This window comes from Theobroma umbraticum, unplaced genomic scaffold (genome assembly GCF_002168275.2).
Source record: "Theobroma umbraticum cultivar Fairchild unplaced genomic scaffold, ASM216827v3 scaffold_30.0, whole genome shotgun sequence".
NCBI lineage: Eukaryota > Viridiplantae > Streptophyta > Magnoliopsida > Malvales > Malvaceae > Theobroma > Theobroma umbraticum.
In genome coordinates, this window is record NW_018397254.1 from 11,173,328 (window position 1) to 11,201,187 (window position 27,860).

General features: G+C 33.6%; 4 protein-coding genes across 6 annotated transcripts; 3 read left to right on the forward strand and 1 right to left on the reverse strand.

Moving 5' to 3' along the window:
* The first annotated feature begins 6,852 nt into the window (after window positions 1-6,852).
* On the forward strand, window positions 6,853-7,459 carry LOC110416191 (Wound-responsive family protein). Its single transcript, XM_021428121.2, has one exon. The coding sequence runs from the start codon at window positions 6,925-6,927 to the stop codon at window positions 7,186-7,188; it is 264 nt and encodes an 87-aa protein (XP_021283796.1). The 5' UTR covers window positions 6,853-6,924; the 3' UTR covers window positions 7,189-7,459.
* Window positions 7,460-8,137: 678 nt separating this feature from the next.
* On the reverse strand, window positions 8,138-20,094 carry LOC110416026 (zinc ion binding protein). Its single transcript, XM_021427888.1, has 24 exons — window positions 19,997-20,094; window positions 19,547-19,769; window positions 18,987-19,199; window positions 18,742-18,881; window positions 18,151-18,246; window positions 17,125-17,192; window positions 16,793-16,894; window positions 16,397-16,541; window positions 15,993-16,136; window positions 15,781-15,900; window positions 15,602-15,658; window positions 15,384-15,443; window positions 14,263-14,370; window positions 13,478-13,620; window positions 12,580-12,658; window positions 12,028-12,090; window positions 11,684-11,814; window positions 11,488-11,593; window positions 11,028-11,216; window positions 10,116-10,343; window positions 9,667-9,822; window positions 9,119-9,280; window positions 8,831-8,947; window positions 8,138-8,668 (listed from the first exon to the last, which is right to left on the reverse strand). The coding sequence occupies exons 2-24, from the start codon at window positions 19,707-19,709 to the stop codon at window positions 8,495-8,497; spliced, it is 2,964 nt and encodes a 987-aa protein (XP_021283563.1). The 5' UTR covers window positions 19,710-19,769; window positions 19,997-20,094; the 3' UTR covers window positions 8,138-8,494.
* Window positions 20,095-20,298: 204 nt separating this feature from the next.
* LOC110416114 (uncharacterized) lies at window positions 20,299-22,233 on the forward strand. Its single transcript, XM_021427998.2, has one exon. The coding sequence runs from the start codon at window positions 20,563-20,565 to the stop codon at window positions 21,958-21,960; it is 1,398 nt and encodes a 465-aa protein (XP_021283673.1). The 5' UTR covers window positions 20,299-20,562; the 3' UTR covers window positions 21,961-22,233.
* Window positions 22,234-25,412: 3,179 nt separating this feature from the next.
* LOC110416743 (Tetratricopeptide repeat (TPR)-like superfamily protein) lies at window positions 25,413-27,815 on the forward strand. 3 transcript variants are annotated; one of them, XM_021428812.1, is made up of 3 exons: window positions 25,413-25,769; window positions 26,015-27,194; window positions 27,449-27,815. In XM_021428812.1, exons 1-2 carry the CDS (start codon window positions 25,659-25,661, stop codon window positions 27,065-27,067), a joined length of 1,164 nt encoding a protein of 387 aa, XP_021284487.1. In that variant the 5' UTR covers window positions 25,413-25,658; the 3' UTR covers window positions 27,068-27,194; window positions 27,449-27,815. The 3 variants fall into 3 exon arrangements, with proteins under 3 accessions (XP_021284487.1, XP_021284495.1, XP_089640470.1); XM_021428820.1 differs by having other exon boundaries at window positions 26,037-27,194; XM_089784344.1 differs by having other exon boundaries at window positions 26,114-27,194.
* The last annotated feature ends 45 nt before the right edge of the window (window positions 27,816-27,860 follow it).

A 27,860-nucleotide genomic window follows, 5' to 3' on the forward strand; every position in this document is an offset into this window, starting at 1 on the left:
GATTGTAAAAGTTGTATAACTCTCTCTCTCTCTCTCTCTCTCTCTCTCTAAGTATAGTTGTATATCTCAACATTATCATGTCTTCCAGCAAAAGGCAGATAACCAACATTAGATACGCTGGCATCCATCATTTTCAGCAAATCATGGAACAATAAAAAAGAATTATTTAAAGGCTTTGGCTGGTTCTCACATGCAATGAGGATAATTATTACTACTTGTTTATGGGGTTGATACAATGATACTTGATAGGTTGATAGCAGGCAAAATCTTGTAGGCTGCAGACCTGGAGATGTGGCCACAATAGAATAACAAATCTTGTTTCATTTCTTAATCACACCCACTTTTGGGAAATGGATGTGCCTCTTGATACGTTTTTCATTTTCTTATTATTCCTAATCCTCCACTAACCTTAGAATAACATTTCAATGGTGATTTTAAATTTCCATAGAGAATGCTCTGTTTGGACCTCCATGGAAACTGAATCACCTTGTGGTTTTTGCTTGGTCATTTTACCCCACTTGATATTCCTATTTTTTTTAAGGTAAAGTGTGATTACTGCTAACACATCAACTACATATTTCATAATGATACTTAGCCTTCAGCTAGGAACTATAATGGAAAAGCCTAAAAATGGATAAAGCTCGACCAATCGAATTTTCAAAGAGTTGTCTCCCTTATCTTTTACCTCTTTTCCTCAATTAGCAAGAAAAATGTAATAATAGTAAATGACAAATATATGGTCAAAGTACCCTACAGATTCTTATATTATGCAGTTTTTGTTAATTTAGTCTCTTTGTTTAAAATTGATTAATTTAGTCATATACTATGAGATTTTGTGCAATGAAATCTCTCCACTTATGGTCGTCCGAACTCTTTGTTAATAGTAATGACGTGGCATTAATATGTTAGATTATATTAACATGATAGATTATACTAATATGGTAATAATGTAGTATTGATACACTGATGCAACAACAATAACATAACATATTCGAAATATTTTTAAAATTTTTTTTCTTGTATCAATTTTTTGATGTCATGTTATAAACACTAAATTAAAATTCAATATTTATAAGGAATACTCAGGGCAGCGAAATCCTACATATACCAAGCCTATACGAGGGAGTGCATCTTTAAAATCGCATGAAGATGGGATTAGGTCCAAGTAAAGCTTAAGGATGCCAATAACCGTACTATCCAGGAAAAAAAATGATCTTTTTCAATTGCACTTATGGTTAGTTAAGAAGCTTGGTTCACACCGCTTTTGTATTTTTTTTTATTTTCTTTTTACTAAGTTCATATAATTATATCTCAACATTTACAATTTCTGTAAAGTATGATTAAAAATAATACATAAAGATTATAATTTCATAAAACGAATGAAAATATATAACTTATAAAGAGAGATAATAACTTGAATAGTTAAATACCCATACCTCTTTAAATTTTAGTCGAGATTTTAAATAGGTCCATTAGTTTTTGAAATGAACACTTTATTTAAAAAATGTAAATACTATTAACAAAGTTTATGAAAAGATTAAAATATTTTTTTATTAATTTAAAAAATTATTATTATATTTTTTTTTGAAAAAAAAATAAAGACTACCAATTAGTGCTTCACAGCTCCTAAAGAAATAGGAGCACCAAAGCTCCCTTAGGGAGCCTGACCGGTGCTTTCTAGATGGGAAGCATTTTTTTAATTAATAAAATTATATAATAATAATTTTAAAAATTAATTAAGAGTAAAATTATTTTTTTATTTTTTTTCATGTTATCAAACTGATAGAAATATCAATAGTTAACTAACAGTTAGACTTACATGTCTAATGAAAAATATTTTTTTGGGTGGAGTGTTAATTTTGAAAATTACTTGATTTCTATATAATTTCAATCAAAACTTAAAGGGTAAGAGCATTTTACCTTAAATTGAATGTAATTTCTTTAGTTTTGGTATATTATTAATTTACTTGCTAATGGATAATACTTTTTCCTTTAAAACTTTGTTTTATTTAAATGAAAATAATAATAGTAAATATATAATAATTAATAACAAAAATTTACATTCATAAAAAAGTCCTAATTTATCTTTTTGGTGCAAAAATTGTGAGTCATAATGTTTTTGTTATTTATAAATGATTTGGCATTGTGCATGGAATTAGATTTGTCTTTTTATAATTAATTAATTTGTAATATATTATTGTTTATAATAAATAAATTTTCAATCGATTAGTAATTTATTAATGAAACTTATCTCTCATAAAAATTGATAAAATTATAATATTTGTATTGTATCTATAAGGTCCAAATTTTGTATCCCAATAACTCAGGGTTGCAAATAGTTTCAAAAATTAATGAAATGATTTTAAAAGCTTAAATCATTTTTTATCTTTGGAACTTTGATAAATTGTAATTGATACAATAATCATGCCTCAAAGTTATTTGGAAAAATAAGTTAAAGAATTATTACTTCAAACATATCTGATTTTGAATTTTATAACTTTTTAAAGAATCATTAGAAAGTTTTATATGGTTGAAAGATGTTCAAATATTTTATTTGTATATTATGAGCTCAAACATGATAAATGTTCAACAAGATACGATAGAAATACAGACCATGTTTTGAAATCTTGAGTATTTTTAGCATATTTTTAAAAATATTTAAAATTTTGACATAATGTCTAAAAAGTTCAAATAAGTTTTTATTCTTTTATTATATTAATCAAGTTATTATATTTTTATTCTGAGTCAAGTAAGTTTTTATATTTTTATTTTGAGTCAAATTATTACTAATGGTTGATTTAATTAAAATATTATTCTTCATTTTATACCACATGATACTAATATGACATGTTGACATATCATATTAAATGATGATGTGACATAATGACATGACTATAAATACTTTTCACTTTCTATATCAACACCATATCCACGTTATATGGATATAAAATGACAAGTAATTATTTTTTTATTGTAATTAGTCAATTATTAATTATAAAGACTTACTTGATCTAAAATAAAAATATAAAATTTAATTAAATATAATAAACTAAGAGTTTATTTGAATATTTTTGAATAAATCAACAGTTTCTTTTGAGTATTATGTCTAAAATATTTTAGTCAAACTAGTTTCATTTGAAAATTTGACTCTCTAATCTTCCAAAAAAAATGCACTTAATTTCAACATTTAAGACCGTGGAAGTTAGACTTATGAATCTAGAAAATGGAATGTCAATGGACATGTGATTAAGTTGATTTTAATTCAAATTTCTTTGAATTATCTATCTAAACTATCTTAGAAAATGATAAATTTTATGGATAAAATTTGAAATTTTGAAATATTTCATTAAATTCAGGTCGTCCATGGCCTTTGGTCCAAATCTTCAATTCTATTTCACTTCAGGTATAAATTTATTTTAGTTCTTTTTCATGAATGTGTATCTTTTACTAACATATATATATATATTTCAAGTCTTTCTACACTAAATGTAAACAAATTGAAAATTGATCAAAACATGAACTTATTATCAATTTCATTGTTATGATTATGATATTTCACATCTTAACAAAAAGTAACATCACTTTTTATGATAGTCGGAAAATAATCAGACTATGGTGCTCATATACCTACAGAACAATCAAACAAGTCTGAAACCGTTACGTATACTATAGTAATTACAAGTATTATATATCCATCACAAAAAGAAATCTAAAGAAAGTAACAAAGTACGTAAGAAATATAGTTCCATAATATATTAGAATAAAAAAAGAAGATCCGATCTTATAAACAATGGTAGAATTAGGGATGGAAAGCAGAAGCCAGTGGATTAGGTACTTTATCACTATCTAACAGGGAATATAATTAAGCCTAATTCAACATGCTGTACTTCACCAACCTGCTTGTTAAAGTTGATAAGACCAATTAGTCACTGAGTGCACCTTCATTTCTTTTGTTGGTTTCCTTTTTGCTTTTTGCTGCTTCTTTTTTTTATTCTACTACATTGTTTTATTAGTCTAATTATATGTAGAAAGGAAGATTGATTCTACGCTGAAGAATTAGAAATACACAGCTAATAATAGTGGAAGGGAAGGATTCTGCATCGTTGTTTTATGCTCATCAGGTGAATGATGGCCATTTTGTAAGTCATGGAGGAACAGTGGAGAATGGGGGTCAATGGGCCATCCATGACCACTGATGTCCAAGGATAAGACAGACGGGAAATTATGGTCGATGACTGCAGACATCGAACCATGAAAATGAAATGATTTAGCTGCTAGCTAGCTAGCTTGTTTAACCCCATCAAATAATTACATTCCAACTTTTATACTACTCGGTCTGCGGTTCTGGTGGGCACAAATCCTTATTCCAATGAGCAAGAGAGGCTTCAAACTTCAAAGACTTTGGTTTGTTTGTTTGAAGTTTGAAACAATTAAGACAAATCTGGTGGTTTTCGCCAATGGTTTGATTTGTTTCTCAATGTAGCTTTAATCACCTAAGCTTCTTACACATGCTTCTTTTCAAAGAAAAATCCTAAACCTCCTTATCCCATATCCCTTTCATTTTAATTAAGATTCAAATCGTATAAAGACAATCCACTATTTTTATCAGCTAAATCATCAATCCTTTGCTTAGTGTATTGAAAAATTAATCTTTGTGTCTCATAATTGTCTATTTAGTAAATTAGATACAGTAATTAATGGTAAATTAATAATTGAGTAGGGTAGGAGCACGTGATGCCCATACCATGTCACGAGGAGAGAGCAACACGCGTCCATTTTAGTCCATCCTCACGTATGAAATGGACAAAAATGCCCCAGAGCTAAAGACAAAGGGGAGCAGGATAGCAAAAACAAACAAAATAATGAGTGCGGGACCCGCAATAAAATGGAAAGTGAAAATGGTTGTTGATGGCTTACTATTGGATCAAAGGGCGATTTAGTCATCAACTTCAACTATAGTTTACGATAAGCACGCCATCTGTTCTGCCGATACCTTATCATTTCCTCCCTCTATTTCGTGATATATTCACACTCTTTCACGATATTCTCTTTTTCAAAACTAAACACTCATTGCGCCGAGTCTCAACATCTCGAGCTGGGGAGTAAATGTTTCTTATATTCATAAATTAAATATATTTGGTCTTTGTTACTATTTGATACCCACTAAAATTAGTTAAGAAGCTAAACAAGGGTCAAAACATAAATTTCATCCTCAGTTAATTTGACAATTTTTGAATAATTTATTTTCACGAAGCATATATTTAGCTTGTGAATTTAAAGAATTTTTATAAGTATTTTGAGTAATAATTTATTAATTATATTTATAACTTTGAAAATTTGAAATGTTGATATGTTATCACACTTACAAATTATTGATGCCACCTTTAATTCTCTTTTTTCATTTTATTATCATCACATCATTCGAAATGAGCTGAATTTAATACAAATGAACTTGTATATATGCCACCTTTAATTAAAATCTTTTTAATTAGAAAAATTATATGAAAACATATGACAATAAAACAATTTAGTCACCCAAAATTACAAAATACCAATTTCCTGTTGCTTATCATTGTTAAAATAACTAAGGAGCCTTTTCATAGAAACAAAAATATTCAATAGTTTACAATTAATTGTAAGGATGAGAAATTCGATGGTTTGGTCGATCATATTTAAAAATTAAATAAATTAAATATTTTTTAAAAAATTGATTAAATATGAAAGAAGGCCAAACTGATTAATTATCGAATTGGTTTAATCAATTTAATTTTGAACCAATGTGTCAAAATTTTTTCATTTTTTTTACAAATTATAATATTAAAATTTATAAACTTTATCTATAATTATAAAATATGCAAATGATCCAAATATAAAAAATATATAACAATTATTGCTTCACTCACATAAATTATAATTATATCTTTTTTACATAAACTATCAAATTAACATTCAAGATTCAACATGATAAAAAGTTCAAGATAATAAAATTAACATTTACAAAATAAAACTATCTAACATAAGACTATTAACTGTTGCAGATAATCAACTTGAATCTATTCCATAACTTGGCTCTTCACATTCGCTCACATAAGTTATCAAACAATTGAAAGAAGATAAAAAATATAATTAACATAATTTTTTTTTAACAACAAAGTAAGAGAAAATTAAAAATAAAAAATATATTAAAAATAGTAAATTTTAACATTTACTTTGATTGAAGTGTGAAGAACACATTTCTAATCTCTTCACTCATCAATTGAAGTGCCACTAATGGAAACGGAATCCACAATTCCAATCTTTGATATTTCTAAAATAAATAAATTAAAAAATTAAAAAATTAAAAATATTAAATATTTATTATATTTTATATAAATTTAAAAATAATATATAATAATATATATATTAATATATATAATTAATTTGATTTTTTGGTTGACTTAATTTAAAATTTTTGGAATAAAAAATCATTAAAAAAATCAATTGAACTAAAGACTTTTTTAGATAAAATGATTCAATAAATTAATTAAATCCAATTATTTTACACAAATTATATTTAATTTGGATAAATAATAGATGTGGTCTGAATTTCCTCCCTCTAGTTAATTGTGGAGAAAAAAGGGATCATCTCATACGATCACGCTAGCAATCCCTACCAAATACCACGTTGAGACTTAAGAAGAAAAGGCGCGAGAGAGAAGTTGTGTATTTTATCGTGATGAAAATATCGTTTAGACCCCACCAACAATAAAGCAGAAAAAAGCAGCAAAAAACCACTCTTTCACAAAAACAGCCTTCCGGTTTCGTAATACTACTCTTCCTCTACTCCTCTATAAATAGAGCCCCACTCTTTCTACCTGCTCCCTACTCTTTATTTTAAAGAAGCTCATACTTAAATCCAAGGACCGAAGCGGAAGAGTCGAGAGAATGAGTTACCTGAACAGAGTGTGGATGGCGACGAGCATGGCAGTGGTGCAAGGCCACGGCGAAAACCAAGGTCAAAAATGGAAATCAGGCGTCAAGTTTCTCCAACGGGGCCAGGGGAGGCTCTTCGGTGGGGACTCATCTGACCTACGGCCTGTTTCCGGGATGATCGGCTCCGATATCTCCGGGATGGTGGGGAACCTTGATGCTCAAGCCGATGAGTCGATCCGGCGAGTCATGTATCTTAATTGCTGGGGCCAAGGATAAGACTAGAGTAGACTTCTCTATCTTTTGTTTTGGTTTTTCCCCTCTTCACGTCCTACCCCTCCAACAACGAAAAGAGGGAAAATTACTGTAGAGGAAAGGGTGTGGAAGCTGTAAATGCGGAAGTTGTACAGAGGACAAAAGGGTATTGTTGGGGATGTAAATTTCGATGCTCAGCTTTTGGGGATGAATGGATTTTAGGGTATCAAATGAAACAAACACTTGTAAATTTTTTTTGCTATCAATTATCTACTCTTTTGATTGTAAGGTCTAATCAGTTTTTGAGTAGGTTTTCAATTTGGGCAGGCACCTCAAATCTGCTGCAATAACACCCAATACTTGAATTAACCGAAGATACCAAGGAATTAAACTAGCATAAATTCGAAGTAGGAATTGAATAACTATACTGTTTCATTTCTTACTAGGCATTATCTCATGCCTTCTTTCCCCCCTTATTCCCTAAGAGAATCTGTTCCATACCAAACCTTCTCTTCCAACGAAAGACTCAACGTTTGCAGAGATCCATTACAAAGAGAAGTCGACGCTTTCAGTCAAGCACGCGGCTATTTCATTTTCCCCTTTGTTTTAGAGAACAGGAAAAAGAATAAAAGAAAGGAACAGACAAATTTACCTGATAAGTTTGAGAAAATTTATTTATAAGAGAAAATATCAAGTAGACATGATTGTTCAATGTGACCAAATCTTAGGCTTACCGTGGGTAAACATGCACATCAAATAAGCCATCAGCTGCGCAAGAAAACTTGAACTGATTGGTAAGGCAAGTTTTGCAAAGTATGTCTTCACTCCAAGTCATATGGCTCACGGACATCATTCCTTCAGTCATGCATAAAATCATTCGTTGGCTGCCATGCGTGAAGCTGGGATATATTTTGGATACTTACAATCCACTCACTCTACTGACCAAGGATGGCTGGTTTTAAGATAAAAGGAGTTCAACAAGGATGCCCAAACCTAACACATGGAAATTATTGGAACATTGTCTTTGATGATAAATTACAAACATTGTAATCATTGCCTGATTACATTGCTACAGAGAAAGCCAATTCCCCGATCAAATAGAGGGAAAAGTACTTGTAGCCCAAAAGAAGAAGAATGCAGGGGCAAAAATTACAAAAAAAATAAAAACACACAAATTACACAATTACATTCATGAATAGGCACCATTCTTCGAGACTCAACTGACGCAAGAAGGCATTGAAAATAAGAGAGACGACAAAACTATATAATTGGCCCTACAACGGCTCCTTGCAGATACACAGGCACACATCCAAGAACACCCATAATCTAATTATATAGGCAAAGAAATGCTTCTTTGGTTTCCAAGGTTTTGTTGCTTTATCTCCCACGAAGTAACCTGCTGGGCTTCCTCCGCCAAAATAAAAGGCAAAGAGATTTCACGGATTATTAACTCACCGCAAAATGGGCATTCACTGGCCACTGCATCATCTAGCTGTGATCGGAGCTGCCCACCAATCAAACGAGAAATGTCAATTAAACTAGTGAGTTTTTGTCGTCTACTAAGGCAACCTAGTGGATGAATTTCCAGCAAACACCAAAGCCATAGATTCAAGTGAAGTTAAATGGAAGTGACACCAAAGATGAACAATAGGAAGGGAAATGATACCTTGTCTGCAGGGTTCATGCTGGTTATGGATTCATCTGTGATACCACCATTAGATTCCCTCCTGGCTTCGCTACCAAGTAAAGTTAGTTGCTTCTGCAAATCCAGTATATATTCTGCCTGCCACACATATTTAAGTTTTAAGATTGATTGCTACCCCAAATCTCATCAAAACGTTTACCAAGGCCAACAAGAAATATAATAACCAGAAATACTGATCTTTCAGCCAACGCATAAACATGTGCAACATAAACATATGAGAACTGAAAGAATGATATGCAAACAACTCACTTGAGATTCATTGGTGCAACGTGTCACATGAGCAATCAGGCAGTGGGCATGAAAGGCATGTCCACATGGAAAGACATAGAAAGGAGCCATTGGTCCTACAGCTGTATAACCACGAGTCATTCTATAATCCCCACCAACAGCCAAGATTTTACGTCTACAGATCTGACAATTCAGAGAGAAGTTGCCTAATCAAAAGCTATAAATTCATAGGTTGAGGAAAGTAACATAGAAGAAAGCAATGGGAGTTTTTCTATAATATGGCCAACACCAAAATAAATTAAAATATCAGCCAGAGCCAAGCAATTTTCAATAAAATTAATTTTCACTGGTTCTCAAAGTCTGTGCTGGAGCCAGATATAATGGTTAAAGCAAGGCAAGTTGTCTCCATGGAGTGGGTAAAACTCTGTGAGTTCTTGCAGAACTACACAGAGAATCCCACAGCAAACTAAATCAAGTATGAATGGTTTAGCTCCATAATCCATTAAAAATAAACCCAAGAAATAAACTTGTCAATGGTACCGAACATCAGAATTCAGGATGAATAGTACCCCACATTCCTCATCACGATCAATCAAAGCATATCTTTGAGCTAGTGCACTAATATCATTTCTAATGTTGTCAGCACCATGTGTAGCATCATTCATCTCCTCCTTAAGTTGCTCAATTTGCTTGTTGTAATCCTCCAGTGAGGAGCAAATTGCCTCCTACATACATACAATAGAAGAGCAAAATTTAATGGAAGGTATAGATGCAGAATAAATACTTGGACTTGGAGGAATTGACTAACATCCTTACAGAATTTCTCATATCAAAATAATAATAACAGTATTCCATAAAGACCCTCAGGTTCAAATTTTAAAATTTATATATGAGTAGCCAAAAGCGGGTGCTTGCGTGTGTGCAAAGAGAGAGAGAGAGAGAGAGAGAGAGGTATTTCAGAATAATATCATCTCTTGAAGGATATAAGCATGGGCAACTCAACATGCTAAAATCCTACCTTGAAGTCATCAATAAGGGCAAAGTCAGGAAAGAATGGCAATATGTCCTCGATCTTTAATAGGCCATCTGTTTCCTTGAGAAATGCTATTGCCTTTCTTATATTCTCCCTTTTAGTACCCTTTTCCTGCTCAATAACATGCTTAGCAACCATTAGCCAAAGCTTCTTTCTCAAGTCTTCATCATCTTCAACCTTGTCGGCTTCAGCCATTGCAAGCTCTGGATCAACCTAGAGCAACCAAAAATAGCATACACATTAATTTAATGCAAAATCCTGAAAAATTATATTTGAGAAAAGATACCACTATCATACATCATACAGACAGATGACAGATCTAACTAGCTGCCAACATCTATTTTAAAAAGCACAATTCAATGATAGTTGAACAGGACTATCTCATCTAGTCATACAGGTCTGAGTGAATCTCACAAAGGCATGCAAAGATGGCCCTAACTGAACAGTCCACACGTTGTCCTTTATAGTCCACACCTTCAAAATTGACAGCAAGCTGTACTTAACAAAGGGATTTATTGGAAGCCCGCATTAGAGGAATTTAAACTAAGGATTTGCACATGAAAAACCATTGCTAACAGGATGAGCCAACTTCTAATCATCATGAATTTAAAGAATTTTTTTTTTTTTTTGAAAATAAAACACAGGTAGATAATGATAACAATAATAATCCATACCCAAAAAGTCCAAAGAAATGTGAGAGAGAGAGAGAGAGAGAGATGCTTTACATATATGAGTATTAATGTAAGCCAATGTGCCTAATTCCAGAATTAATTTCATCAGTGTACCATATTGCTCTAAATCCAAATCCGCACAACAATTACACAAGTTCCAATAGAAATGGCATGAAAGAATTGTTATAAAGCAAGGCATTGTTAGAGGCATTTGCAAAGACATTACCTGGAGAGCAAGAGCAACAGCCTCCTCATGCATTGACATCATACTGTATATATGAACACAGGCACGCATTCGTTTTTCCTTGAGGCAGAGGCGCAGAGCATACTTGGGATCATAGAAGAAATCAGGCCCATTCTCTTGTCCTTTTCCAAATTTGCATTGTAGGAAATGCAAAAGGGCGCTATCATCTTCCTAGATATAATATAAAAGGAAAATCAGGAAATAAAGAAGAAGACAAGGCAAACAATATCCTCAACCTTACAGTAAATGTATGTACTAAATGAAACAAATAAGACATAGTTTGAAATCATTGCTGGTTTTAAGCTTTCAAGACCAGTCAATTGCTCAAGTTCTTAGATAAGGGTCAAAAAAGATTTTTGGTCTACAAACACACCCCCTCATGTGCAAACAACTATACACTTTAAGGATTAAAGCTTCTAAATATTAAAGTAAACAACTCAACCTGTTTAGCATACAAAGAGAGCAATAAGTTGTGGATTCCTGGATCCTCATTATGCAAACGGTGAACACAGAATTCCAAGTATTTGATTACTTCATGGGTTTCATTCCTGCATGTTGCACAAAGTTGTGGTAGGAAGTCATTCAGAATCCATAGAAGAAACAAATGATTGAAAAAGCAAATATGGGAAGACCAGTACTTCGCATGAGGTTCACTTGAATAACGCATCATTGCAGGAATAAGTTTCCTTGGGTTCAGGCTGTTTGAGGCCATCCATGACTCCACAGTCTCATACGCGTCAAGAGTAATAAGATCGGGGGCAAATTTGTACTGCAAATTAAGAGCAATAACGTTTTTTGCATTGAGTAAGTATGAACTAGAAATGATAGGCTGTATTCTATTACAAAGATAAAAGATCAACTAGCTTATAGACAAAACCAAAAGAGGAATTCACTGATATGAAAAATGAAGAAAATATTACAAGGACCTGCTAAGCAACAAACAGCATGTGATGGCAAGAATATTTGGGAACCTGATGTGTACCTGAAGATCTATTGGAACAACAGGTTTCCGAAGCACTTCCAATGCCTTCTTTGCTTCTCCTTGCTAAAGGAAAAGGTAGAACAGCTGTAAGTGTCAAACAAAAAATGGAATAACAAAGTAAAAAAAATCTAACGCGTATCTTGTTTATAAAAGTACACAAAGCCTCTCTTTTTAATCTTAACCATAAATGACTAATATGTATACCATGTTAGCTCCTTTTTTCTGTTACTTATTAAGCCACCGGTAGAAAAAAAAAATGAAGGACAATAAGTCTATTATCCATTGGAATTAAGAAGAGCAAATGAAAGGTTTCCATAGCAAAAGCAAACTACCAATCATAAACTTAAGACTTTGCACAAACAAAACCACAAAAAGCTTTATGAGCAGAATGTCCGGAAATTTAAAGCATTAAGAGTCCCCGAAAAATAACAAAATAAACAAATAAATAAAAACAAAAACATGGCAGCATCAGGAAAGATGAATTCTAGATCAAGTGGCATGAGGAAAAGAAGCAATAGGTGCCAATGACAATAATAGAAAATATGATAGTACCTGAATATAGTGGTGAACAACAATTTCATATTGTTGCTTCAGACTGGCAAAATATACTAATTCTTCAACCCTCCCGTAGCTGCAGAAATTTGCAAAAGAACATATTATTGTTGTTAATGCTTCAATTCTAAAGGGTTAACTGACTAAAGAACCCAATAAAGAGTCAACATAAGCATGGTAATGTTTCAAAACTAATATGTCAACTTGAGACTGCAGCAAGTAAAGCAGACATGTATTCTGATTATTTAAGCAAAAGACAAGGCCTCTTCTCCAGAGTCCAGACACAATCATCTCATTATGGGTCTAACCATCAGCAACGCAAGAATAGCTGTCAACTCCTGAGAATTGGTATATTTTCTGTTGCTCATCTGTCACAATGCACTAGAATTAAATTCCTTGCAAATCCCACGATTCTCATGAAATGCAGGGGTTGCAATTCCACTTCATAAAAGAAACAAATAAATTTTTCACTTCTCTTGACTTATGGAGTTTATGATACCAAGAATCCATCCTTACGCAAGAAAGCCTTTTATGTGATAGTACCCAAGAAGTAACCCAAAGTTATTATTGACCAAATAGGGAGATTAACCTTCAGGTATATTGTGCTTTACAAGAGTCAATGCTGTTAAATATTCATGCTACCACCAGTCCTATATTTTGACACAAGATAAACATCAACTGATGAATGGAAGTCCAGAGGTGAAGAACTCCTTCCAAAGTATTGAGTGGAAGGACCGGTATCTTCCTATGATAACAATCTTTTAGAATTATATCTATAACCAATAAGACAGAACAAATGTGAGACATAACGTTATAAAACCATGAAAGATTACTTACAACAATAATGTTGACAATTAGAAGAGAATAACAAATAATTTACAAATCACAAGATTATTACCTCTCTAGAAGTCTCATTGTAGTCACCTCATCCAATACATCTTTGCAGTCACTAAGGAAAGCACGAAACTCTCTAATGATTGACTGATATTCTGAATTGCGATTCTCCAAAGCTGTGTCATCTTCTAAAAGAAGCCGATTTATCTAAAATGTTGGAATACAAAATTTGGCATTATAGATTCCAAATGGTAAGTTATCAACTACCACTACATGACTTTCTTGCATGAAGAGAGAAATTAATCCTCTTAAAACAGTGCAATCCAAATGGCAAATAATGTACAGTGTCGATTTCCCAAAAAACAGATGCATTCGAAAGTTGCGTCCAACTTTTTATGCCTACTACTCATCAGGTTCAGAACAAAATAACAATGGCAAACATTTACTTTTTATTTGCCTTGCATATAGCTGGAAGAGCATGAAGATGGTAAACGACCTAAAGGTGGAACAAAAAAAGGGGGCAAAAGCAGACAAAGAAACAATATTTATATTGGGCACTTATCTCATGTATGTGTAGGAAGCAACAAAGAAAAAACATTTATATTGCACACTTATCTCATGTAGCTATTATCTATTAACATATAGGAATGGGCAAGAAAAGCACTCAAAAACAAGTCTGATGATGTAAGAAGCATCATGTTACAACCTTAGTATCATGCCATTCTAACCTGTTGCTAATCACATGTTTCAGTTTTGTAAAGCAACTAGCATGTCATAGAAGGAAAAGAAAGAAAAAATGAAGATAGCTAGATGATATATCTATTAGTCATGCATGGAAAACATTAAAACCTTGTCCAAGTACAGTTCCGTTGCCCATGTGGAGATCATCGTTATTTGGCATTTGTCATCCTTTGCCAGATTGTCAAGCTTCCGCAATAAGAAGGTTCTCAAAGCATCCTGTAGCCAAAGCACATATTAAATTTGTTGTTGAAGTCTAAGATTGGTCCCTGCTCTTATCAATATTAACAATTTAGTCCCTGTACCATAGTTTAAGCAAATTAAATCCCTATACTTTTGTTAAATGTTGTACAGAGGACAACTGTTAATGGTGTGAATATTCAACCGTTAAATTTGTTAATGTGGCATTACTTTAGCCACGTGGACTTTTTTCGCCATTTGAACACTCTGTTCCAGTTGATTATTTTGACTTTTTCTTTACTGATTACATATTAAATAATTTATAAATAAAATAGAAAACCTGATAAAAGAAAGTATGTAGCCAGCTGGAAAATTAAAAAAAGAGAGATTTTTAGGCGGCCCAGAATATGTAGCCAGTTGGCAAAAAAGTCCACGTGTCATAACACAAGACCAAGATTATACCATATCACCTAATTTAATGATTGAAAAGTCACATATTAACAATTGCCTTCAATCTGACATTTGATTAAATTATAAAGATTTAATTCCCTGAAATTGTGGTAGAGGAACTAAATCCTTAAAATAGATATACGACAGGGACCAATCTTCAACTTTGACCTTAATTTGTCAATGTATGTCTAATAAGCCAAATGCTGAGTGTTGGTCAAAACAATAAACTCAAGCATGTTTGAGTGTATGTGTGTATGATGACGTAATGTCACCCTGCATAACACACTGAAAAACTTGAATCTAGAGATGCTATGTTTTTAGTTTTGTTTTAGGCACAGGCATATAGATTAACGATAATTGTTAAGTCAGCAGACAAAACATAAACAGTTGTCATATAAAAGAATAAAGATCCTCAGTTCAGCATATTTATACTTCTACCATTAACCCCAAAGGAAATTCCTGCCTCTGGCAGCAGCAAACATGATATGGTAAAAATAAAAGTGAAAACCAACTAGATTAAGTTTGTACATCTTCACAAATATAAAAGACATGTAAAGTTATCAATTCAAAACTAAAAAGAAGAGGTAAGATACAGCACTTACCTGTTCGCTGACACTAATAAACTTCAAAGTGATCTCCTCAAATGATAGTATATAGTTAATCTGCAAACCACCCACATCAGTTATAATTTTTTCCTTTACATGGAAAACACACACACACACTCCACCCTATGTGGGTCTACAACATTAACAGAGAATGGATGATTTCAGATAATAAATTAAATACATAATAAAACAAAGTCAAGAAACAGGAAATTCACTTTTGCATAAAAAGATGCTGCCCTGAGGAAGTCCCTGGAGGTGAATGCAGCTTCAGCCTGCATAAACAAAGTTCCAGACATATAAAATTAAGATGAGCTCATGTAAGTTTTGTGTTATGAAACTACACTATAACCAAAACACCTATTACTTGAAAGACAAGAAGTCAGCCAGACAGGACCTGAACTAAATATACGTGGTCTCTCTGGAGCGGGTCACGAGAATTTGCTAATGCTGCAGCATACTCCTTCATATCTAGATAGACCTTCCACATATCTCGTCCTTCATCATTCACAGAAACCTAAAAAATGTTTTCAATCCAGAAGCCAGAGAAAATTAGTCTTGTACAGTCTGGACCAAAACAGTAGATAAAATCAATTGTAAGATACAAACCTGAAAAATAGAGTTTTGGTCAAATGCATAGAACAACCCTGCAGTTGCATCACTAGACAGTCCAATAATCCCTCTTGAATTAGAGTCTGATGCCTGATCAAACTGAAGTTCCTCTATGATTTGCTCACTGATTCTGTTTACAACCTATGTAGCATTTAAAGAACATAGCACATGACTGTAAAAGCTAAAAGAACAGGAAAAGGGCAAATCTAAACAATCCTGCATAAACACCAACAAAACTAATCCCAAGATCCTCCAAAAATAAAATAAAAGGGGGCTCTTAGAAATAAGTCTCTCATACTCATAAGAAAACCCATTTCCAAGGTAGATGTAACTGAATTCAGAACCTTTCCAATGGACAACTTCAGAAGTTAAATAAAACACAAGTGTTTATCACAACACACCTTAACCTTATTTCCAATAAGAAGCAAGAAATGAAATTCAGACACTGCCATGGAACTGGGTTTGACTACATCCGCACCATTAGACAACTTTGTGTAGTCCAGGAGAGCCTTGTTCTCCACAAAGTTCTCATCACCATCTGGAGAGCTAGATCAAAATATCCATAACAACCGATGGTGAGTGAACACTCGTATGGAATTTCATCAGATATAACAACTAGTTCCAATGCATTATAAATGTAAGTGAAATACAACCTAAAACAAAATCAAAAGCAAAGCAGCAATTTAAGTATAAATATGAATTTAATTTTTGAAAAGGCAAGAAAATAAAGTAACAAAAGAAAGAACGTAAACAGATGGTTAACAAAAGAAGAAAAAGTTAAGGATTTAATTCTTTACCTATGCTGTGCTCCAAAATTCAGGCCACCATGGTATATACCAGCTCCAGAAAGCCATGCAAAATGAACAGCTCTCCTTTGCTTGATAAAGAAATGCAGTTCACTGAGAGGATACAATAGCAGCAGCAAATTCTCACTCAGAAAGCACCATAATTTTATATTTATTTACTAGAAGAGGGAGATAGTAATTCTCAACCAATAAGCAACAATGATTATGTTACCCAAAAAGAATAAGCACAACAAGTCATTACATAAGTTCTGCTAACACAAGGCTCTGTTCTCTCTTATGAGTAGTTCAAATTACAAAATATAATCATGAAAAAGAACACTTGCCTGTTTGGTATTTCACCAGGAAGTTCCATGAAACGCACAGCACGATCTAAGTAGCTGGCAAAAACAGTCTAGCATGCAAAAAACTTTAAATTAGAAAAAAAAAAAGGTACCTTTCCACAATGTAATGCACCAATCTAGACAGATGGCTATGCAAATCATGAGAAGAGAACTTCAGAGTGAGAAAAAATCAGGAAAATAATAAAATTTATGCACACAGTTGCATGTTTGGTATTTCACCAGGAAAGTTCCATGAAATGCACAGCATGATCGAAGTAGCCAGTAAAAACAGTCTAGCATGCAAAAAATATTAAATTAAAAAAAAAGGTACGTTTCCACAATATAATGCACCAAGCTAGACAGAAGGCTATGCAAATCGTGGGAAGAGAACTTCAAAGTGAGAACAAATTTAGGAAAACAATAAAATTTATGCACACAGTTGGCACTTAGATGAGAAGTTTTGTTATACCTAGATTGCAAAAAAAGAAAAATGAAAAAAAAAAGGCACATCTAAGTGACTGTATAGACATTCCAGAGATGAAGAGAATCTGGCTCAACCGATTAATAAATAAACAAAAAGGACAAAAGGGACCTCAATCTATAAATCCTCAAGAACCATCAATATTAGGATATGACCTTAAAGACAAGTAACTTAAGCACCACAATGGAAAAGAAGGATTCATGGGAAAAAACTAACAGAACACATCCCCTCCCCTCTCCTCCCTTCAACCACCTTCGCCACCACCCACCAAAAAACAAAGGCATACTGTCTTTCAGTCCCCAGGAGAGGGGTCTAATTTAAATGCATAAGCACTAGCTGGGAAAAAAGGAAGCTGGCATTTTAATGTGCCAATTAAGTTATGGCTTAAGGGCACTGGATCATACATTTACGTGGATGTGTGTGTAAAGAAAGAAAGAAGCAGTTGCACAACAGCCAAATAGCGCAGCACACATATTAACATGTTCCTTTATAGCCAATCACTTTAAAACTCCCAAAACAGGGGGAAAAGGCATTGGAGCTTATCTTACCTCTAGTGATCCAATTCCAGTGAAAGAATAAAGTCTTGTGGGAGTAACAGCCATCACATAATATCTAGTTCCATTGCTTAAGATAGCTGTTTCCATCTGTACAAAGCCACAATGCCAATTATTACGAAGAAAGAAGCTTAAGATAGCTATTCCCATCTGTACAAAGCCACACTGTCATTAATTAAGAAGAAAGAACAGGTTAATGTGAATGCTGTTTCCAGGCCAGTTTCATGAACCAATGATTCCTCTGATATTATCAACATAGGAGATAAGAATCTACATACATAGCAACATGTTCCAACTAGTTTATTATCAAACATAAATTGTGTAGCGTAAAACAATACTGGCAACAGAAGACATATCATGCACAGTTGTACAGACAAATAAGCACAGGCAAATTACAACTGTATCCATCCAAACAAGGCTTTCTTCTTCATTGTTTTTTTATTCTTTTTACTTTTGGCTAAAGAAAGAGGATGGTCTAGTTGCTTTCCCAAAAGAACATCTACATCAGTACAAAGGGTTCTCAAAAAGACGAAACAACAGAAAATTTAAAGCTCATTCCCAAAAGAAAGGCACAAAAAGGAATACCTGCAAACCCATGATAGCTTCTGGAAGTTCTGCTAATTCAAATAAAGGCTTCATATACTTCTCCCTCTTGTCCTTCTCATCTACTGCAATTTCATAGAGTTGGCCATTGTCTGTACCAAGAATGACTTCCCTTGTAGAAGCTGCATTAGAAAAAAAATTTACATAAAAGTACACAACAACATAACTAAATCAATACACACAAAGCTTGGTATTATCAAATAAGCAACGGCCAAAAGTTAAATTACCTTCAGTTATCTGTTGCCTATTCCAGGCAACAGCATTGACAACTACCCCTTTCAATCTGCTTAATACGCGTGGCTTGTTCCACTTTGCATGAGTGTAGACTGTATCAGCACCTCCACTGCCAACAACAGTAGCAATACAATGGCTGCCCCCAGGATCAACAAAAACTCTATGGATGGATTGCTCCCCAGTTCGGCCCGCAGAGAGATCAAAATCTAAGATTCCAAATAGACAAGCAAAATTACAAAAATGCTTCCATAATATCATAAAGAAACAATAACTCGGCTGTTAACCTCTCAACTGCCATAACTCAACTTGATGCCTTAAGTAAGAAGCTCAATCAAACACCTTATATCAATGAGTTCAAGTTCAATTCAACTTTAAGGTAATTACTTAACCAACAAGGATTGAAAATCAGATTTAAAACTAGCCAGGCATTTCGAAAATTAGCACTCTATTTAGCTGAGAACTAAAAATTGACATGATTAATTTTACAGAAAGTGAATTAACCTATACAAGAGAAATCAAGTAAAGCAAAAAAGGTAAGGCTACAAGAAGATACCATACGAATCTCCCACCCCAAAATCGTGTCTGATAACCCAACCTTTACTTGTTCCCAACACAATCACATCATTTCCAGCCGCCATACACGTAATCACACCGCGGCCTTTCGCCGCATATCTCTCTAGAAGATCTACTGCAAACACTTGTCTCCCTTGATCCATCCTTCACCGTCACCCACCCTGCCCCGCCGTTGATTTCCTCGCGAGCCGTCCCTCGACGGACTGCCATGATGATTCCAAAATTAAGAGGAAGTATGATTAGAAACAATTAGGTTTCGCGATTGCAGAAAAACGGAACATGAAATCTTTACTTTCATAGAGATGAAATTCTCAAGTAAACTGCAAATAAATCAAAGTAATGCTAATACTAATTGAAAGCTTTTTTATTTTTGCCAAAGAATGCTAATTGAAATTTAGTTGCGCATTTTCCATTTAGAAGAAAAGAGCACCTGATTGCATAGGAGAGGCAATCAACCGGTAAAGTTGCCGGATATTTTAACAGCTTTGTTTCAGTGAAACTCCATTTTGATAATTGGCTTGCTAAGGTCAAACGATGTCGTATGACTCATCTAGCCGGTTCTGAACCATCATGGGCCATGGAGCGGCCCAGGGAGGAGAAGAAGCGCGCCCTGTGGACCCAAAAAAGTGGTGATCATTAAGGATAAGGTCGTACTGAGACCCTCGTAACAATTTGTCAAATGCCAATACACTCAATTTCCTTTCTTTTTACCACTAACCTTTAAATCAAATCGAAGCGTCTGCAGGAGCAGTTTAGGATCTAACGGCTCAGATTTCACCAACAATCCCCCTCTAACGTCTACTTTTGCCCAACGGTCATATAGCTCTCCCAAGAAAACGAAATTCCCTCAATGCATTTATCTCTCTTTTTCTCTCTTACCAATATCCTCCAGAGATTAGCAAAAAAATACATACATTTCTGCGTAATTCTTTTAACACTCAAATTTGTTGTTGTTTATTCCTTTTTTCAGGAATTCTTGATTCAAAGTGTACAAAGATGAGTATTCTTCAATACCCAGATCCGTTTAATGTGCAGGAGCTCCAGGTTTGGAACAATGCGGCTTTTGACAATGGAGAGTCTGAAGATACCAGCGCCATCAAGGCTTCTTGGGGCAATCTTGAATCTGGGTCGGTGAATCAGTCACTAGAATCTGATGGCAGCAAAGAAAATCAGAGCCCCCTTTGGCTAAAGTCCCCTGTTTCTTTTAAATCTTCCGCTTCCCTTGTTAAGCCTCTTTGTTCCAAGAATGTTATTGGTAACTCCAAAGAGCAGGCGCTGAAGGGTATTTTTGTCGAGCCTTTGTCATCGAAACTGAAGAGTGGAGTCAGGAAAGAAGAAGAGAAAAAGCACGATGAGAAAAAGATTGATATGGAGATTGAAGAGATTGAGAAGGAGATCTCTCGTTTGTCATCGAAACTTGAATCTCTTCGTCTCGAAAAAGCTGAGTACAATGCGAGAAGTATTGCGATGAGAGGAAGAATAGTGCCTGCTAAATTCATGGAGCAAAAACAGCGCATCGGGAATTTGGAGATGGGAAAAAAGATTGAAGATCCATTGTTGTCAAGTGCTAAAACAAAAATGAGTCGAAGAGGGGTTAGTTTAGGTCCAACGGAGATTTTCTCTGCTATGAAATCGAGGCAATTGACGAAGCAGGAAATCACCACCCCTATTCAGTCAATACAGAGTCGCCGGAAATCCTGTTTCTTTAAGCTTCAAGGTATTGATGAAGGGAAGGTTACAAGAGAGAGAGGGAAGAGCTTGAGCGTTAGCCCTAGATCACGTAAAACTTCTAAGGTTGAAGCTCCTAAGCCAGCTGCAACCACGGCAGGGTGTACAAGGGCTGTTAAGAAAGAGGATGGGGTTCTCGCTACAATTCAGCCAAAAAGACTGTTCAAAGATGGAGAAAAATCGGTAACAGCAAAGAAACCAGTGAAACCTGGAAGGGTAGTAGCGAGCCGCTACAATCAGATTGCCAATCAAAGCAATGGGAATTTCAGCGTGAACGATGCTCGAAAGCGGTCTTTACCAGAAAATGGTAAGGAGGAAAGCAACAGGCATGAGAAGAAGCGTGTTTCGCAGGAACGGCTAGTGGATTCCTGCAAGAATCAGAAGAGTGAGAGCAGAGTGAAGAAGAAGTGGGAAATTCCCAGTGAAGTGGTAGTTTTCAAGTGTGAAACGGAGGAGGTATCTCCGGAGCCAGATAATAAGATGAACAATGTGCTACCGAAGATTAGGACTGTCAGATTTTTGGGTAAAAGTCCTCGTGATTCAGGTCCAGCAAAAAGAGTGGCTGAATTGATGGGAAGGAAATCGTACTTCTGTATGGAGGAAGAAGCAGAGGACTCTGTTTGTCAGGCTCTGAGTTTTGCAGAAGGGGATGGAGAGGAAGATTGATTCATTTGTTAATTTTCTTCTTGACTTTTTCAAGCTACAGAGTCCGGGGGTTTTGGGGTTGTGAATCATACCATAACTCTTGTTATGGGTTAAGAATGGTTTTATGTTCGCTTAATTCACATATGTAAGCGCTTGATTAAGCTTTTACGCTCTCTAGTATGGAATAATAAGATAAGCTTTTCTCTTGCTTTCGGGTGAAGATAATTTTTTTTTCTTTCTTTGTAACAACAGTTGATAGGTGAAAGTAAATATAATAATTCCTTTTCATATTGACAACTATCCTACCAGTTGGCTATTCTTCTGCACGTATTTTTCAGGATTCCTTACCAAATTCAGGAATATCTTTCTTTCTTGCATAAATAAACGGCTTTGGTGTTATAAGCCAGATATTCACCTTAGATAGATAAAGCATGATTTATGTTTTCCCTGAAGGAGTTGGAGATTTTACTTTTGCCTTGCCTTTTTTCTATCCAAGCAGATGAGTAGCATTTTTATCTTCCTCTCTAATTATGATCTATTTTTCTATTCCCATTAACTGTTGAGTAAGTGAATCAAGACTAGTTAGTACTTCTTCTAAAATGAAAAAAGATTCTCTGATGCTAATTGTTAATCATCAACATAATTTCTTTCTGTCTCTTTTACCTTGATAAATAAACTGATTCATACCCACTTTCCTCTTTATAATCTTCTACTACTATTTTTTCAAGAAAAAATTTCGAGATTTTTTCTGTTAAGTAATCTTGAGGTTGATAAGTGAGAAAAAAACATGAAGAAATTAAAAGGGGAAACTACAAACAACTCGATGTTTGAATATCAAAGGACTCATCCCTTCCAGGGTGAAAAGGATCCCTTTCCAATGTTTGGAAACGGGACAGAAAAGTTGATGTAAAGAAACTGGGATGGAGAGGAAGGAAAAATGATGTTGTTTGCAGTTTGCGCCTGTGCTCTGCTTTGTTATGGAATTAAGGAACATGCATGTCCTTGAATTCTGACACTGATGATTATGTTCTGTTCTGGAGCCATTGCCACCATGAAATGACATTGCTACTAGTGTGGAGATTAAGAAGTAAATATCTCAACTTCACTTGTAATTCCATCACTCTGTCAGGCCACTTATTTCGTCCCCACTTGAATTTGTCTGAACCTGCCATGATTGTCTGCAAATTTTACGAACCATTTGTTTCAGATTTTACCACCCAAGATTAATCATCAATTAGTTATATTCTTAACCAAGAAAGTTAAAAGAATGAAATAGCAAGAGACTAAAAGATCATTGCCATTAGCTTGTGCAAGCTAAAGGTGTAAGATATATTTCTTCTCTAGACATTTGCCTGAGGTTAACCACGTCTAACAATATCACAACATAAGGAGATGTTTCTTTATTATCTTTTTAGTTATAAAGTTTTTTTTTTTGAATAATTTTTCCAACTGGAAAGGTTTTAATAGAATAAGTTAAGAATTCAATGCATATTCTTTTTAGAAAAATTTAAGAAAAAAAGTTAGGATACGTTTAGTATTTTTTAAGTTAAATTATACAATACTTTACAAAAAAAATATATGGATTTATTTCATGTATAATAATTTATGTAAATTGAATTTTTATATTTTTTCATTTTGTTAATTTTAATCTCTAGTTCTAATAATATTAAATTTTATAGTTAAGTTTGTTAACATAGTATTTTAACCAAATTGATGTGACACTTTTTGTTAATGTAACGTTAATTATGTGCTGATGTAACATGATCATGTTAATGTAACCAAAAAATGTTGATATGACAAATGTTAGTGTGACAATTGCTAATGTGGTAATTACTAAATTAACAAAATTAATAGAAACCTTACAACCATTATTTTATGTTGAAACATCATTTTTTTTTTCTTTCAAAACTTCTATTTTATTTCCAATTGAACTAAACACATAGTAATGAAAGCCTATAAATGATCAACGTCAAAGTAAAATTGTTTCTCGCAGCCTAATTCATAATCAGAGTCACAATTCTATTCAAAGTTTTAGTCATAAGTGAGGTCGTCTTGATTCTCGAATAGATGATCAAGGCCCTCCATATAAAGGCAAATCAAGGTTTTCGTCCTCTAGATCAAGGAGTTATGGTTCCTCTCCTTCTATATCTCCTAATATCTCACCACTAAGACATCGTAATAGAAAATCATCTTTTATCTCCTAACCATGTTAAAATCAAGCTCACTTTCTGGCACAAAGAGACTCATTTAGATTTAATTGATCAAGCTAAGAAGCTTACCTAGTTGTCTTGATTGCGTTTGGTTTGCAACACCAGTTAAAATCTTCAAAGGAAAAATGCAGATCCAAAAATTGAATCTTATAAAAGAAAGCCCATTAACCTTTAAAGCACATTATTTTTCATGTTTTTCAATTCCATATTCAAAACCAAACAAGCTCTCCTTATTTTGATTCTATTTCTTCAATTGGTAACTTTTCTTGTTCTTTTTTCTTAATTTTTATGTTAATCTCATTCCATTTATGGTTAAGGTGTTTTTATTTTTTTTAAACTCAATATTTTTCCATGTCAGTAAATGCCACATCAGCATAAATCCAGCAACTGTCATATTAGCACATAATCAATGCCACATCACCTCAAATAATGTTATGTTAACTTGGTCAAAATGTTACATCAACATATGTAATGGTAAAATTTAACGATATTAAAATTAAGGATTGAAATTAGTAAAATGATCAAGTACAAAAACTCAATTTATACAAATTATTGTATAAAAACTAAATCTATATTTTTTTTGTAGAATATAGAGACTAATTACATAATTTAACTTTTTTTTATAATTAAATATTATAATCTAATGATATAATATCTAAAAAAGTTCATAAACTATTTAAAAAAAGTCAAAGAAACTTTTACATTTTTATTATATTCAATCAAACCTTTCTAAGTTAAATAAGTTATATATTTTTATTTTAAATTAAATAAATTTTTATAATTAATTATTAACTTAGTTAAAATATAATTTATTATTTTATAGTATATGACGTTGAAATGATAAGTTAATATATTATAATTGATGATGATGTGATATATTTACAGATTATATTAAAATTAATATAATATATTAATTTAATATGATAATATAATATTTTTTATTTTCAACATCAATACTAGATCAAAACATAAAATGATAAGTGATATTTTAATTAATAATAATTAATTAATTATTAATTAAAAAAAGTTATTTAATTTAAAATAAAATATAAAAATTTAATTAAAAAATAAAAAAATTATAAATTATAAATTTTTTTAGCATGATGCTTAATATAATTTTACCATTCCTATTACGGAAATTATTATTTACTTTTCTGGAACCAACTGCTCTCTAGGACCAGGAGTAAAACGAATGTCCTCCCCGCGCTCACGAAGAAAAGGAATGAAAATGTGGGGAAATTAAAAAAAAGAAAGAATAAAAGACAAAGGGAAAGGGCAGGAAAGAAGAAAAAAAAGAGAGGAAAAAACAAAGAAAACCAAATCGTCCTACTAAAAAAATGAATTTCCTTTGGGCGTTGTCGCCCGGCACTAAACACCGCGGCCTTTTGCCCAGCGTTAAACCCTAACATTAAACCTCTATAACGCCTCAAGATTGCTGAAACTCCATTCCTTAGGAAATTTAAAGCAATAAATTGGTTTATGGATTCCTTTTGAGGTTTTAATATATCAATGGTAGCTACCACAAGGTGCTTCAAGCTTCTCCTTCGATGCAAAGGCACTTTCAATTCCTATTCCAGTTTGATTCCAGGTTGGGGGAAGCGTGGGCATTATCCTCACGATGTAAGTCAAAACGCATCCATTTCTTTTTATCATCAACAAGTAATAGCGCCTACTTTTGAGTAGAAATTGATATAAGGCAGGAATTGGATTTTTTTTTTGTTTGTTAAACAGAAGCTGCGTTCCTACAAATTTCTTTGTTATTTTTTTAACCCGTGGATTGAGTTAAATATGTGGTTTGGATTGATTAATTTCTTATATTTTTCATATGTTTAGCATGTAATTGATGGCCATGCTTCTAATCCCAGAACTATATTACATCCATACCAGTTGGATTTCCTTGCATTTGCCTTCTTTACCCCACTGTAAGTAAAATCGTCGGAAATTATAAATTGCTTGCAACTCAGGCTGCCCCAGATGAAGAGGAAGTAACAGATGAAGTCTTGAATCAAATTCTGGCTACATGTGAAAACATGCCAAAGTCAAGCGGGAAAACCTGTAATGCTTATGTTCATAAGCTGTGCAAAGCTGGAAATCTTTCAATGGCTATCAGATTACTGCAATCCTTGAGAGATAAAAATATCTTCATCGCCGACGCATATAATACCCTTTTGGCTGCAGCCGCTGAAAGAAATGAGATTGTCCTTTCGTTTCAGATATTCAAAGATTTATTGGTGTTTCATGGACCCTTGAGCTCAACTTGTTATCTTAACCTTGCAAGGTCTTTTGTGAAGGCTAATGACTGTACAGCATTGATTAGATTTGTCAAACAAGTATCGGAATTGGCTTTCCCGAGTAGCACAACAGTTATAAACCGAATCATCCTTGCCTTTGCTGAATGCAGGCAGATAGAAAAGGCTCTTTTGGTATTTAATCAGATCAAGAGTTTTGGATGCAAGCCTGATGTGATAACATATAATATTATTTTGGATATCTTAGGTCGTGCTGGTCGGGTGGATGAAATGGTCCATGAGTTTGCCTCTATGAAGGAAGCTGGCTTGGTTCCAGATATCATTACTTACAATACGATATTGAACAATTTGAGGAAGCTTGGGAGGTTAGATATGTGCTTAGTGTTTTTCAGAGAAATGAGTGATACTGGAGTTGAACCTGATTTGCTTACTTATAGAGCAATGATTGAGATTTTTGGTCGATCAGGAAACATTAATGAAGCTTTAAGACTCTTCAGTGAGATGAAGCAGAGGCAGATCTATCCATCAGTTTACATATATCGATCTCTAATCTGCATTTTGAAGAAAGTGGGGAAGGTGGATTTGGTAATATCTTTTTCAGAGGAGATGAAGTCATCATCCCTTTCAGATATAGCTGCTACAGAGAATTTTAAACAAAAACGCAGGTAGTGATGTACTTGATCCAGGGTTAACCTCTGTAAGAGTTTTTTAGTGTTGTCTGGAGTACTTGAGCTTGGCTCGATGCAAGAGTAGGAATATGTCATGGATGTTCCCTCACACATTACTACTGATACTGGTATGTCTGTTCTGCTATCCAATGTTTTTTTGCCCCTTTGTTAACAATGCTTCAGTATAAGTTTAGCATGTTCATATAAGATTGTTTTTGGTGCCATCCCTGTAAATTTGTAATGTAACATGTGATTTATGTTAGATGATTGATAAATTGCATTTGTTGTGCAAGATTTATGCTTTCAGATGTGATTGCCATAACATGACTGGTGTGCAAGATTTATCTTCAACTATGTTAATGATATGTTGTTTTCCTTTTAGGTGTACTCTTGACATGAGAAGCAGAGGCCAGCAAAGTCAAAGGCCGAGCCTCAACCATGGAAAATATGTAGTGCAAATAAGCGGACCCTATTGTGCATAGCATTTGTATATCTTCTAATACAAATCAGTTGACAGTTCGCCGATTGCCAACATGAATTAAATTCAACGTAGTGTGCTTGTGACATTGGAAAAGCATTGTCAGCCTCATAGGTTTGAGATTTCTGAGTAGTGTGCTTGTGACAATATCCATTACCTTTGTATTATACTTCAAGCAACATACTTTGGCATTTCACTATACAAGTTGTGTATCATTTGACCCGAATGGATTTAACCAAGCTTCATCTATGCATTTTATGTGGTGTAAAAACATAGTATCTGTAATGACCCTCAATGGTGTGCCAACCTTCCTCCT